At 39.7% G+C, this 14365-nt stretch overlaps 1 protein-coding gene and 2 long non-coding RNA genes across 3 annotated transcripts in view; 1 reads left to right on the forward strand and 2 right to left on the reverse strand.

The window, feature by feature from the left end:
- Positions 1–1927: 1927 nt before the first annotated feature.
- fbxo18 (F-box DNA helicase 1) overlaps positions 1928–14365 on the reverse strand; it is a 20013-nt gene continuing 7575 nt past the window's right edge. Inside the window, exons 10-21 of the mRNA XM_032504659.1 lie at positions 12638–12857; positions 11158–11245; positions 10962–11057; positions 10735–10871; positions 10390–10486; positions 10030–10196; positions 9820–9883; positions 9515–9712; positions 7696–7821; positions 7289–7395; positions 3723–3857; positions 1928–2382 (exon numbers count right to left, since the gene is read on the reverse strand). Of these exons, the coding sequence (XP_032360550.1) occupies positions 2221–2382; positions 3723–3857; positions 7289–7395; positions 7696–7821; positions 9515–9712; positions 9820–9883; positions 10030–10196; positions 10390–10486; positions 10735–10871; positions 10962–11057; positions 11158–11245; positions 12638–12857 (1597 nt within the window). The 3' untranslated portion in view covers positions 1928–2220. The remainder of the gene's footprint in view (positions 2383–3722; positions 3858–7288; positions 7396–7695; positions 7822–9514; positions 9713–9819; positions 9884–10029; positions 10197–10389; positions 10487–10734; positions 10872–10961; positions 11058–11157; positions 11246–12637; positions 12858–14365) is intronic.
- On the reverse strand, positions 2828–2974 carry LOC116672818 (uncharacterized). The gene is made up of 2 exons (XR_004327636.1): positions 2941–2974; positions 2828–2900 (listed from the first exon to the last, which is right to left on the reverse strand). It is a non-coding gene; the product is annotated as an uncharacterized LOC116672818 (long non-coding RNA).
- Positions 3517–14365, forward strand: part of LOC116672827 (uncharacterized) — a 174131-nt gene continuing 163282 nt past the window's right edge. The window contains exon 1 of the long non-coding RNA XR_004327646.1: positions 3517–3564. This is a non-coding gene — a long non-coding RNA (uncharacterized LOC116672827). The remainder of the gene's footprint in view (positions 3565–14365) is intronic.

Consider the following 14365-nt stretch of genomic DNA (forward strand, 5'->3'; position numbering starts at 1 on the left):
TGCTCTTTTTGTGGGAATGGTTGACAATAAGGAAAATATAAAGTATTGAGAATCGTATACTTCAACAGTACATTGTTTATTGGTATCCAGCTGTGAACCTTTTGCTCTCACTTCAGTACAATAGGGATTAATGGAATTTGGTTTGTGCTGCTAAGAGCACCAAAACATTACATTTGAAGAACACATTTGTCTTTTCAAATGCAATGTCTTACGTAACCAGTCGTTCAACCACCCTTTTGTGATAAAAAAAATACAAAAATACTGGATTAAGTATAGGTAAACTAGTTTAGTTTATAAAAAAAAAAAAAACTAAATTCTCCAGGAAATGACGTCATCAGAAGCTGTACAACCCCAGGTGCAAGTGAAGCATTGTTAAAAAAGGTTTCATTATACTCTGTTTCACCGTCATATCTGTATTCCTGAGAGTCTTGTAGCATAGGCAGATGCTTTGATGTTCCAAAAACACATTTTTGTCATCCTGCCCAATTGAAACGCTCCAAGTTCCTGGCTGATGTCAGTCTCCAAATCAAGTTGTTTGCGGTTTGTTCATACATATTGTAGAATTGTGTGGGCATTGCTAGCATGACAAATGTCAATGAGGGAGGAAGTGAACACGTCAATAAACTTCTGCCGCCTCCCCCCCACTTCCCCAGACAAAATTAAATTATTTTAGTTAAAGGTTGTTGCTTCTTTTGGCCATTTTCAGCCTTTATTTTTGACAGGACAGCTAAAGATATGTAAGGAGTTAGGGGGGGAATGACGTGCAGTGAAGGGCAGCAGGTCAGAGTCAAACTCTGGCCCGCCGCATCGAAGAGTAAATCTCCATATATGGGCGCCCGCGCTACCAACTGAGCTATGTGGGCAGTCTAAAGCTTATTGTTAATGAATTCAATGTAAAATGTGTATTGTTGTAGCAATTCTTAGCTGAACATAGATATCCTGTATCACTGTACCGCTTTTATATAAGATTTCCATATGAATCACTATGATTATTGAAATATGTATCAGACCTGATATTTAAAAGCAACTGGATGTTTATGAGTAGGATTTTTTTTTAAATCCCATGTTTTACATCAACGTTGTTTTGTGTGCCTACCTATGAACGTTACTTTCAATTGTCATGAAAATAAAAGTGTTTTTGCTCAAAGTTTTATAATGTCCAGTGTGAAAAAGGCCTCTTAAGAACACAATGAACAGGCCGTCTACTGAAACCGCACTGATGACATACACCTTGGATCAGCAGCTTTTTAAAAATGGCACTGTGGGTTACTTTCATTTCCCCATCCTGGGCTAAAATTTAGCTGAAAAGCTGTTTGACTGTTCCTAAGGAGCCAAGGCTGATTGCTAGCAGCTGTTCGGCAGGAACTTGGAACAGAATCCCAGAGCAGTCATTTGTGGATTGTCTGCCAAAGCAATGTGGAGTTTTGTTACCACCAAAATAGGGCTGTGCAATAGGGAGAAAATCAGATATCCAAATATTCTTTAGCAAATACATCAATATCAATATTGCGGATATATTTTAGGGTTGACAATTGGGCCTTTAACAAAAATATCTTCACACTTAGATTTTAGATTAATAATCATCAGTAATGTGGACATAATGTCTAAGTGGGGAAAAGGCAAATGTCTTATCACGATACTACATTACCCAAAATCTAAGACGATAGCAGGTCTCATACCACAATATCGATTTAATATTGATATATTGCCCAGCCCTACACCAAAACCACAACTAGTGTAAACTGCCCTTGCATGACCAATGGATTATATGTACTCATGATGAAATAAAAAGGTTTTATCTTGTTAGCGGTTTTCATTATACACATCTTTTTAACCATAAACTGCGAAAAAGTCACACAAACGATATTCACAAAAGTTTCCTTTTAAATAAAAGTTGACAAGTCTGCCAGTCTCTCTCTCTTTTTTTTAATATACTTAGTGTCACACAATCACACTTTGCTCTCCAGTTAACCCTCAGTCCTACAAGGGGCCACTGGGAGCTACAGGCCAGTAATCGTCTTTTCTAAAAAGGGCATCTCAACTGGATATAACACTCAATTTTTTTCAAACTCTCAATCTCACAGAGAAAAAAGTAGCAACTGCAAAACATTTAAATAGTCTGTTTCAACACAACATTATTCGTGGCTGTTGACCTGAAAAGTCCTTTTTCCAACTATGCACAAAAGCAGTTTTAATTGAAGTCCTGGAAGACGAGCAGGGTTAAAAAAGTGCCAGTAGCATCATGTGGTGCACCTGCTGGCCAAGTCTTCGTGGTATTTCCGCCATCGAGAGCACGTCGTCGGTCATGAGGAAGGCCATTGAGCCAATGCGCGTCCACACACACCGCTCGCACAATGGGCCGCCAGCAGACACACCATCAGACTGGACAGACAAGAAGAAGGAGACTTAATAAATCACAGCAAGCAGCGTCTCTGAGGGTATTACAGCTTTTGTGCTTCTATAAATCTGACTGACAAAACTAACTGTAGTTTCATTTTTTTAGGGTTTGGTGGCGTAAAAAAAACAAACAATTGCATGCACACTCAACCTCCTTGCCGGTTGGAGACAAAATTACAGATTTTAAATATGAAGCTGGTGAATTGAAGTGTTATTGTTGTTGTAGAGCTTCCTTAAGGTGTTATTCCACTACATGGTACCTCCTCGACTTTTTTGGTTTTCCATTATGCAAAAAAAAATCCTTGGTATCACCAAAACGGGAACACTGGATCACCAAACGACAGATTGGTTGGAGAGAATCGTCACTAATCACTGCGTCATCATTGCTAGCGACAGACGGGGGTGTCCTGGACCAACACGCCATTTTTAGATAGTTTAGCCAGCTGTGTTTTATTTTGCTGCCACCAGCTTCTTTAGAAACTAAATGTGTCTGTGGCAACAGCCTGAAGACGCCAAAAACAACATAAACAACACGCCAAAAACAACACACCTTCAATGTTCTGTGTGTGTTGCGTTAGGTCACGGCAATTTCCTGTGAGGCGGTACTAAACAATCTGCAATGGAAAAGGGAGGACGGGGCACCGTGGCCAAGTCGAGTAGAGCAGGTACCATGTAATGGAAAAAAGCCATTAGTTGCTGTCAGTTTGTCTGTTATGAATGTTGTTGTTACTGCCACATTGCATTGTGGGATACTTATGCAGGCTATTGCTTACTGTAATATTTCACCCGAAATAGTATGCAATTCATATACCATAATGTTGGTTTCATACCAAGGTTTTGGACATACTAAAAACTCTCACATGCTGTTTTAGCCTTCTAAATAGCTTGTTAGTATGGTATTTTGGACGCAACTTTTGTTTTTCTTCAATACAACCTTCACAAAATGGAACCTGGCTCGTTTAGGCTAACAGTAACTCAGAAGCTTTAAGCATTCAGTGACACTTATAATACTGCATGTCCATGACAGAAACTGCACTGTAAAATATATCCTATAGACCAAGTCACAAACATTCTTAATAGCCCCAAGTTGATTTCCTGTTGCAGTGTATGTGAGTAACATCAACAAGGGGCCAGGCTGTTGCCTAGCAATGGAATTCCATTGAAAAGGTCATACGCTTTGGCTACATGTGTAGCCAGTTTCATTGATTATAGTGAAAGTTTAGTGTTGGAAAATCTGCTCCGCATATGTTCCGCGTGCAATGTAGCCGGCACGTTAGAATATTACATTGGCCTGTTATGTTAGTGAGGGGTTGATATGTTCTTACACATTTCATCTTTTGTTTGCACATGATGAATGCTGAGCCGGGCGTGGTGCAGTTGGGACAGTCTGTGACACAGCACGGCAGAGGATCGCCCGCCTTCATCAAGGTGCTGGGCATCTCAGACTTCAGCAAGTATTCCTGGAGTGACAGGAAGTTGTTAGAATCATTATAATACTGTATATGAGAGACACATTATCTCACAAGTGTTACAAAGTCTAATGTAAAAACATGACCGATCTCCGTTCAAACTCAAGTCAAACAGTTTTTATTACTCTTTGGGAAGAACTGGGAGGGCCCACACGGCTTTGTTTAATAGATTTACAGCTTCACAAGAGAGACCAGCTGGTGGGACCGCACTAGCTGAGGTGGATACATTTCAGAGTGTCTATGTTCTTGTATCAGTGTTATATAGCCCTTACTTTCTCACATTGCAATCCATCTCTGGACTCTTTTCTCAAAGGCAGGAAACAAGAAAGAAGTCAACTGGTGCAGTAGAAGAGGAGACTATGGGCCTCGTGCCCGCTAAAACCAGGAGCAGAGCCAGACATTGTAAGCATTGGGGCTTAGCCCAAAGATAGAGGGTTTCGGAAACATGCTGCATGTTTTTCTCGATTTATGGTAGCTATGCACTTTTTTTTTTTCTTTCTTTTTTTCGTAATTTCGGGGGAAAAACATGATAGTTGCCAAGAAAAAAAATGTCCTTTGTTAATAGAACTTTGGCTCCATTGACTGCCGGTACAGTTAGAGAGACTAAGGAAATTCAAGGTATTTGAAGAACCTAATAGATCCTGGGCTTTTGAGAAGAAATATTGGGCTTAAGCCCCAGAAGCCACCCCATAACACCTGCACCAGCACTCCACTCCTGGCTACAATGCAGTGTTTTCCTTACGCGGCCTCTAACCCTCCTCATACATTTAGCCGTCATAGACTCCCAAGCAGAGCTGCAACGATTAGCCAATGAATCGTTTTTAGTCCATTGACAGAAAAGGTATCAGTCTGCGTTTGAAGCTTGTAGTCCAGGGGAAAATGTCTTTTTTTCTCTGCACTGTTAAGACGCCAACCACAGCAATTTATTCATATAACTTTTATGACGAAAAAATAGAAGAAGAGCAGAGAACAGCTCCAGTTTAGTCCTTACTTCCTTTGTTTCTTGAACTTGGCAAAAAACTGGACGGTGTATTAGGGACTCGGTTGCTAACAAGTTAACGCTTTCTAAAAGCGCTTAGTCTAATCCGGACTTTATAAAACCTCTTGGTTAAATGAGGTGCTCATTTATGTCCTTGATGTACATTTTTAATAGGGAAAAAACTCACTGCCACTATACTGCAGTTCCAAAGTGAATATGTCCTTAACGTGTATTTTTAAATGGGAAAAATGTGCTGCTAGTACGCAGTGTTTACCCTACATCGGCTCTAACACTCATACATTTAGCCTTCATAGACTTCCAAGAAGAGCTGCAACAATTAGCCAAGTAATTATTTTAGTCCATTGACAGAAAATGTAACAGTGTGTGTTCAGATCTTGGTTAGGGAATGTTTTCTTCTTTTCCAGTTGGCAAAGTAAGGTGCTCGTTAATGTCCCTAACATGCATCTTTAATGGGCATATACTTCCATCCTGCTAAACTGTGGTTTGAGCAGAGCAGGCTGTGTTTTGTCTTCCTCTGCACTGTTCAGGCGCCAACAAGAGCAATTCATTCATATAACTTGTATGACAACAAAAGGAAACAAGAAAAGAGAAGTACAAACAGTGAAGTTTATACAAATTCAGCTTCAGTTAAGTCCTTACTTCCTATGTTTTTTTTTTAGTGCGACATGATTCACCACATCTGCTCACTTGGATGTCACAAACTGGATCACTTATTTTTAAATGGACCATAATCCATCAAATGCAAGCAATAAGCAGTTTGGTTATATTCCGGCAGACATAACCAATTAGTAAGATTTTATGACACTCCAGACTTAAACCAACCCTTGACTCTCCATGAATCTTATTGCAAGCACTTACAACCACAAGACCTACATTTCCTGTACATTTAGTGTAGCCAGACCACAGGTTAAATTTTATTGCAGGAAATGAAACTGATTAAGCTGGCAGAAATTGAGGTAGTGTTAATTTCGTCAGACGAGACTAAATAGGTTCGTCAAAGACCTTTTTTCTTTCCATGACCAAGACGAGACCGTAAAAAAACTGCACCAGTCAAAAAACAAACTAAGACTAAATTAACATGCATTATTGTTGAAAAAAAATACACAAGACTAAAATGTTTTTCATTCAAGAGAGAGAAAAAAAAAAAAAAAAGATAAAATATCTTCATTTTTGACAACTATCGTCTCTATTGTTTCATTATGAGAAAGAACTAGTGCAGTGCTTGTTTGGAGCGTGTGCCTGTTCCAGTCCAAATCTATCAGGAGCGGCTCGGCTGCGGCTCATCTAGTCCCCTTTTTTTCCATCTAGCCGTCACACATCCAGGTTGCGATGTGGCCCAGGCGGGGAAGGGAGGAAGCCCGGCTCAGCCTGAGAGCTGGCGAAGCTCCTCTTAAACAGCTCGCAGAGCAGCTGGAGAAATGTATGTACAACTGCTGGCAACAAAACAACGTGCTGTAAAGCCCAGGAGCCCCGGCTCTTACCGTGTCTGCTTATTGTTGCGCATTGATTGTATTTGCACGAAGGAAGAGGCTCAATATAAAACCAGACGCAAAATTGCATTCAACAAAAATCATTCAACAAGTGTATTTGTCAGTTTGTCAGGTAATTATGACATTTAACCCATATTTGAGTTGTGTGAAACACTATTTGACTGAAATGTTTATCAGAAATAATCTCAGAAATAAAAAATAAATAAAAAAAGACTAAAGTATTTTGACTAAAACTTGATTAAGATACCTTGAGTTCTCCTTTGACTAAACCTAGACTAACAAAAAAACATGTGAATGTTTAAATATGACTAAAACTAACAAGGACATATATTATACAAGACTAAATCAAAAATAGGTGACAAAATTCACACTGATTCAAGGGACTTCCTGAACCACAGTCAGGGGGATTTCCCTGGGTTTTTAGTAGTAGCTTAGGTGCAAATTATGTCATACACTCATTTGGATATTAGAAACATCATTGTGCAATTGTTTGCATAAAGCGTAGTGGTTGTCGGTTCCAACGAGGTAAAGATCACTAAAGCAAAACTTGAAATAGCAGCTTTTCACTAAAAAGGAGAATAGCTGGTCTGTAGGAAGCATTGGACATTTGAGGGGGACATCTTACGTCTCTTTATCACAACCCTAACATCCTGTCAGCTACATGAAAGGATGGCCACAGAAAATAGAGTGGCGGAGGTGGTGGCGATGGGTCACAAACGCTTTGGTTCGTTTTTCCACAAGAGGAAGGACTGGTTGATTAGACAAGAAGTGGAAAAAATCCTCAGAAATAAGATGATGCAAATATTTTGTACTGGCTGTTAATATGTGCAGATGCTTATGCATCATTGCATTCACTGCATTGCATTGGCTGTGATTTGAATGTGCAAACAAATGAGCCTGCCAAAGCATTTAAGTGTGTGATAATGTCTTACCCCAGCCACTGTGAGGATGCGACGGATGGTCTTAGTGATGATAAGAGACGTCTTGGCACGAGTCACCGCCACATACAGCAGGTGCCACTCATCGTCTACAATATCCGCTGAGCAGGGAAGAGAAAATCTTCATAAGATTTAAATATTAACCACTTTTTAGACTCCCTTTAAATTTGCAGTAAGGCAATATCCGTCGATGCATTAGCCTGGCTGAGTTATCAGTCGTGCTAAGCCATCTAGCATAGCACTAACAAACAGGAAATAAACCCTAAAAAGCAAGAGGTAATGAATTGTTGGAAACAGATACAGTTACTCCCGTATAAGATAGGGCAAGAGAGTCTACCAAAAAGCTATAATGTAAAATATATGTAAAAAAAGAAAAGAAAGGTTTGTCCAAAGAAACATACCGAACGAGAAGTTGGGATTGTGGTGCAGGTTGTGCTCTGAAGAGGGAACCTTGGCAAAGTCATCGGTGACCATCACCGTGTCAAACTCCAGACCTTTAGCCTTGTGGACTGTTCCAACTATGAAGTCTGAAACGAAACAGAAAACATTGGTAACAACCAGTGCTGTAAATGTATTCGCCCCAACAACGTTCTATGCCCAGTGACCCAAACATGTCAAAATACTGTATTTATGTCTACCACTCACACACCTGACACCGAAATTCTGGTCCCTCACTAGTTAATTTAATAGCTATGGAGTGTTTATTACTGCATAAATGCAATTTTACTCAAATCGTGGACAATACCACATTTGGTCAGTGCTTGAGAGCTACAATGTACCTTCTCACATGTGTATTTTAGTCACTCTGTTGTGCTTGCTCTGTAAAACAAAACACAAGCTACAGCCCAGTTCAGGAATTATCAACAGGCCAGAGTCTTATGATGTAGCATTACTAACATAAGGGTTATTTAATAGTTTATGTAATAGTTGCGGTACTTAAGTGCCTTTATTGTTACAGTAACAATTATACATTTAGCCTAAATAGACCTCAAAAGTAGAACTGCAACGATTAGCCGATGAATCATTTTAGTCCCTTGACAGATAATGTATCAATCTATGTTCAGATCTTGTGGTCCAGGGGGAAATGTTTTTTTCTTTTCGAGTTGGCAAAGAGAGGTGCTCTTTAACGTCCCTAAAGTGCATCTTTAAACGGGCGTATACTTCCAGGATGTGTTTTGTCTCCCAAGTTCAGGCGCCAACAAGAGCAATTAATTCATATAACTTGTACAACAAAAGAGGAAACAAGAAAAGAGAAGTACAAACAGTGAAGTTTATACAAATTCAGCTTCAGTTTAGTCTTTACTTGCCTTGTTTTTCCTTAGAGGTTTGATTCACAACATCTGCTCACTGGATGTCACAAACTGGACGGAGAACTTGGGATCTAGCTGACAACAAGTCCACGTTTTCTAAAAGAATTTTATTTAATCCGGGCTGTATAAACCATCTTCCTGAAACAGCAAGTTGTGTTTGACTTCTGCTGTGGATATGCTGCAATTTGGATAACTGAGAACAAAACTTTTGCATTGCAAGCATTTCATTGTATAAGAGCTGTCCATTAAGCTCTTCTCTCCTGGTTTTATAATTCGTTTTTTTTTTTTATAAATTGTGATTTTAATGGACTATGATCCATCAAATGCAAGCAAAATATTATTATATTCCTGCAGAAATAACCATTTGTAAGATTTTATGATATTCCTGACTTAACCAACCTGACTCTCCATGAATCCCACTATAAGCACATACACACCAGACCAAACATTGGGATTTTATTGCAAAAAGTGAAACTGAAAGCTGGCAGATGATGAGGAACAACTTGGTCTGAATCATGCTGACAACATCTGAAATAAAGGGACTTTCTACAAGTCAGCTACAAAAATACCAGAGGAAAATTGACATAATGTCTGTAAACTTTTCCAACAGCTTTTTCTTCTATTTCTGCACTAGGACGTCATACATGAATCTGAAAAATACTTTCCTGCGCCCGACTATAATTAACTGTAAAACAGAAACAAGTCCCCTTGCAAAGGAAGGAAGGAAGGAATGGGTGTGGGGCCACAGACAAGTCTCATTATTTTTTTTATGAGACTCTTTAACAATAACAAAACTGTATAGGATATCACTACCCTTATCATTTAAAAAATATGTGTTTGGAATTGGACATCATACAACTTCCTTTTTTCAATCTGTGCATACTTTATTTTAAAAATTTTCTTTGCATACCTGCTTTGTTGTAGTCACCTTCAAAGCAACTTTCCAGGCGCTTGGCCAGTTCGGGGATGCGCTTCCCATATTTTTCAACGATACTGACTTTGGCATCCAGCTCAAGGTCTTCGGTCTGTTCAACGTACTTCTTCAGGGCCAAGAAGGGCCCTTCCGGGTTTCTCTTGGCGAAGGAGCGGATCAAAGGATCCTTGATGACTGAACAAAGAGCAAATTCAACATTAATGTCAAATTGGGAGGAATTTCAAAAAAATGAAAAAAACTAACTGTGGGTAGATAAATAAATGTATGTGCATGAATCTCACATTTCCCCCCTTGCATCAGATGCCAGACGTCCATGATCCTATTCAGGCCGATACCTGCGACACCCTGAGGGAAGGTAGACCGGTAAGTGCCTGATTTTTTAAATGCTACTTAGACAGATACCACATGCAACCTAAAGTGTCTTTATGATATAAAATATGCTTGCTACTACTTCCTTGTGCTTGTCTGTTAGTGTTTATAAATACACTCACTCCTATGAAGTGGACCCGGCAGTGTGGGTTGGAATCAGTCAGCCGGACGGCTTCACTGAACACACTAACATTGCATCGTGACAAGATGGCCGTCTTCCCCCGGCAAAGACTGACGCCAGTCTTCATAGCTGCTGCAACCTTGTCTGCAGTCTCGTCACACACACCTCCTGTAGAATGGACATGCAGCGCACACAGATACGCTAACAAAACAGTGACAACCTCAAATTTTTACATTACATCAACTTCCAGGGCAATGAAAGCATCTATGTTTTTGAAGAATCTCGTATGTCTTTCCAAGTAGACAACATATTTATAAAAAACAAAAAAACAAAAAAAAGGGGAACAGTTTGCAGTGTTTACCTTTTTGCTTTCCTCCTACTAGAATCTTCTCCACTCCCTTGCACACTTCGAGGATGGTGGCGCCCACGTAGGCAATCTCAGCACCAAACCGAAAGCTCTGAACAAATTCATCAGTAGAACGGGAGTTCATTTATTTCAGAGTAAAACACAAGACTCTCTTTACAACTGCCAGTGTATGATTAGTATTTACCTATGAATAGAGCAAGAGGCAACGGAGGAATTTTACTTCTACTCAACTACATCTCAGAGAGAGAGAGATATTATACTATACTAAATCGGTCAGGTTCTAGTTTAAGCTGCTTCTATGCAAATGCTACGTCTTCTTGTGTGTGTGATTGTGTATACTTGTGTCAGGTAGAAGATGTGAGTGTGGTCAACAATGTTCAGGGCATTGACAGCTCCTTTGAAGGTGTAGATCTGCTGATGAGGATCTCCAACCAGGATTTTCCCACAGCGCTGAGACAGAAGCACATCCATGATGGCTGACAGGGAGGGAAGGAGGAAGTTAAAAGTTAAAACAAAATAACCAGAATGATGCTTTGCCATAATCCTACCAGTTATCGCATTATTACCTGGAGTGCAATCTTGGGCCTCGTCAATGAAAAGGACATCGAATTGGTCAGACAAGCAGGGCTTTGGGATTTGGAGCTGCCATAACTTAAGGTAACCTGGTAAATTAATAAATCACCTATTAAACACCGGTGCAGCATTCCCTCTATTAGAACAAAATTACTTTTATTTAATTTCACGTATTTGCAGTTGGCGTACCATCGTGGGTCATGTAGTAGGCTTCTTTTTTTGTCTCGTTGAGATCCTTCATTTTGTGCCAGATCATCGTTGCGTCTTCCACAAACAACTAGGATTGCACAATAAAAGACATACAATGTAAATGTGACTGTGCAGTGCTCATGCTGTTTTTGCAATTCATATTTCATTGGCATAAAAGACATTCAACATGAACAAAAAAAGTGGCAATCATACCTATATGTATGTATAGCCATGTAAAACACGGTACTTGGAAAAGACGCCATGCAAAAAAGGAAATGAAAGTATCGAAAAACGTTACCGTACAATACTAACAACATAAACTTAAAAACAGATAAAATACAGCAAACATATTTAAATCATACATATAAAAAAAAAAAAAAAACTGGTGTGTCAAGAATTGTGATCTGCTGTAAGTACTGAGTTTCCCCAGTAGCCGTTTTCACAATAGCCACTCGCCTCCTTCGCATGCAGAGGGGGGCTGACCAGGTGCTCATGCTCTTGACTTCACGATAAGGGCACGTTCACACCTACGCGAATGCTGGCGACCATCGCCTGGTGAAGCAATATTTCTGCTTAATGTAATGGTAATCTGCTGTATTTATATAGAGCTTTGTAAGTCTACTCAAAGGGCTTTTTTACACACACGGGGCTGAGGTTATCATACAAGGTGCCACCTGCACATCAGATACATCAGATAAACATTCACACACCGACAGCGCCGTCTATTCAGGGTTTGGTGTGCCCACGGACATATCGCAATGGGGGGAAAAAAAAGGGTCGAACCACCAACCTTACGATTGGAAGTCGACCTACCGCTCTACCACCTGAGCCGCAGCCAACCGGGGCAGTGCAGGATGTGACGCCAATGACAGCCAAATAAGGTTCACCCCATAGACTGTTTAGGGTCAACCACACACTTTTTTGCCAATGGTTGAGGCGGTAACTATAGCATTCAATGTTCACCAAAGTTGAACTCCACCCAAATCCAAATTCCTTTGCTACCGGAAGCGACGGGTTTATTTCCCTCTTTGCTCGCATAGAATCGAAGTGAACGGGAGGCAAACATTCACCAGTGTTTCTTTTGCGCATGTGTGACTGTGCCCTCAAGTAGACCTTGGCAATATATAGATATTATATCGATATCAATGTATGAGGCTGCATACAATTTTGGATATTGATATATGACACAAGTGTTGTCTTTTCCTGGTTTTAAAGGCAGCATTACAGTAAAGTGATGTCTTTACCTGAACGCAGACTGTTCTAGCTGTTCAATTATTTGCCCTTAACCACTGAGATTATACCCACATTACTGATGATCATTCATCAAATATTTTGTCAAAGCGCCAATAGTCAACCTACACAATATCGGCGCAATATCGAGGTATTGGGTCAAAAGATGTGATATTTGATTTTCTCCATATCGCCCAGCTCTTCTCTAAAGGGTATGCAGTGTCACTTGTATACATTAAAGTGTTTGTACCTTTTTTTCCTCCTCGCATATTAACTCTCTGAGGTGGTTCTTGGCCCTGCGGGTGCAGGGGACATGGCTGGTATTGATAGTCTCGTCTGTTGACGCCATAAAGGTGTTGAGAGTTGTGGTCACCACTTTGGCCTTGCTAAAGCCACCGCGGCCCTGAGGCAGAACAGAGCTGATGGCGAATGGCTTCAGGTTGAAGGTCAGGTTCTGACGAGAATTATATCTGCACCAGGGAAGATCACAGAAGCACAACAAGTGATGTGGTTCTTAAATGGCAAACACCTTATATACCTCAAGAAAAAATGAAGTCATTACAGAAATTAAAAAAGCAAAACAAGCTAAAGCCTGCCAAGAGAGGTTTGTTCTATTGGTTGTTAAACTAACATCAACATGAAAGGTTTCGCAGGCAGTGAACATAGGTCAAAATATGTTGACTTTTATTATGATGCTCTACATTCAACGCTTAACATTGACTGAAATTTACTTTTTCCACATCCATGGCAAATTGTTATAATTCATCAAATTATGCTATTTAGAAACATTGTTAGTTTATTACCAGAAAACATTCTAAGAAAGTCAAAATTAAAATGGTGCAAACCGTGAGGGATCAAACTTGATGTGATAGATGATGAAATTACAAAAAATGTATATACAGTGTATATCAAAATTGAAGACAGAGCTCATTAACCCTATTTTCTTTGGGGTTAATTTGGCTCCATACACCACCCAACCAGAAGGCCAACAAACGTGGTTGGGATCTAAGCCCAAATGGTCTTACAAATGCCAACACTACAATCATTGTATAAATGTATTGCAGACGAAAACCTTTGGTGATGTTGTATCCCAAAAAAAACATTTCATAAACTGTAAAACTGTATTTGTTACATATAGACTGGAATGCCCTGACTGCAAAGTGTTTTATATAGAAAGAACAAAGAGACGTTAACAGGAACGATTGTCTGTACATAAATATGCAATTTACACAGGCAACATGAACAGGGAACACCAAAATAGTGACCCATCAACCGTACAGGCCTGTGGGAATGACCATGTACCACTGACACTAATAAAAGGGGACAGGAAAAAAACAACTAAACCAGAGAGAGTTTCTGAAATTGACAAACTGCTAGCTACTAGATACCCAGGCCTGAACAAAGAACTACTTTTTAGAGTCTTCCTATAAACCATACCCTTTATTTTTATCTTCTTATATGTGTTGTAGTGATGCATGCATTGTAATTAACATTTGTGGGTAGTTACGACATTTCTGTTCTGTGTGCAAAGGAGGACATCCACTGGTCTTTGTATAATACTACAACCCTGAACCTTCTTCTGCCAAATGGAGGCGTGTCAAAAGCGTTTGAAAGCTTATAAGAAAGTCTTTTCCTGTTGAAAACTGAAAACTGTTGACTCCCTGACATCTGATTGTTTTAAAAGGTTTAAGATGACCAAGCCATAACAATAAAGGCTTTTTGATTTTTTTAAAGACAGTGGATTGGAGTTTCCCCGAGTTTGGCCCCATACAATGTTTAACATCTCTAAATCTAAGGGCTTGACATAATAATTTGGCTTTATATTTAACAATCTCCAAACTCATTGTCTATCAATTGACAAAGGTTTAGCCTCTGGGGGGTTCCGGTGTAGTCAGTGGATATTAGGTTGACAGACATTCAGTCCAAGGCTGTGTCTCAAATCGCGCACTTCTGTACTAAATACTAACTATTTGAGTAC

Source organism: Etheostoma spectabile, chromosome 23 (assembly GCF_008692095.1).
Source record: "Etheostoma spectabile isolate EspeVRDwgs_2016 chromosome 23, UIUC_Espe_1.0, whole genome shotgun sequence".
Lineage (NCBI taxonomy): Eukaryota > Metazoa > Chordata > Actinopteri > Perciformes > Percidae > Etheostoma > Etheostoma spectabile.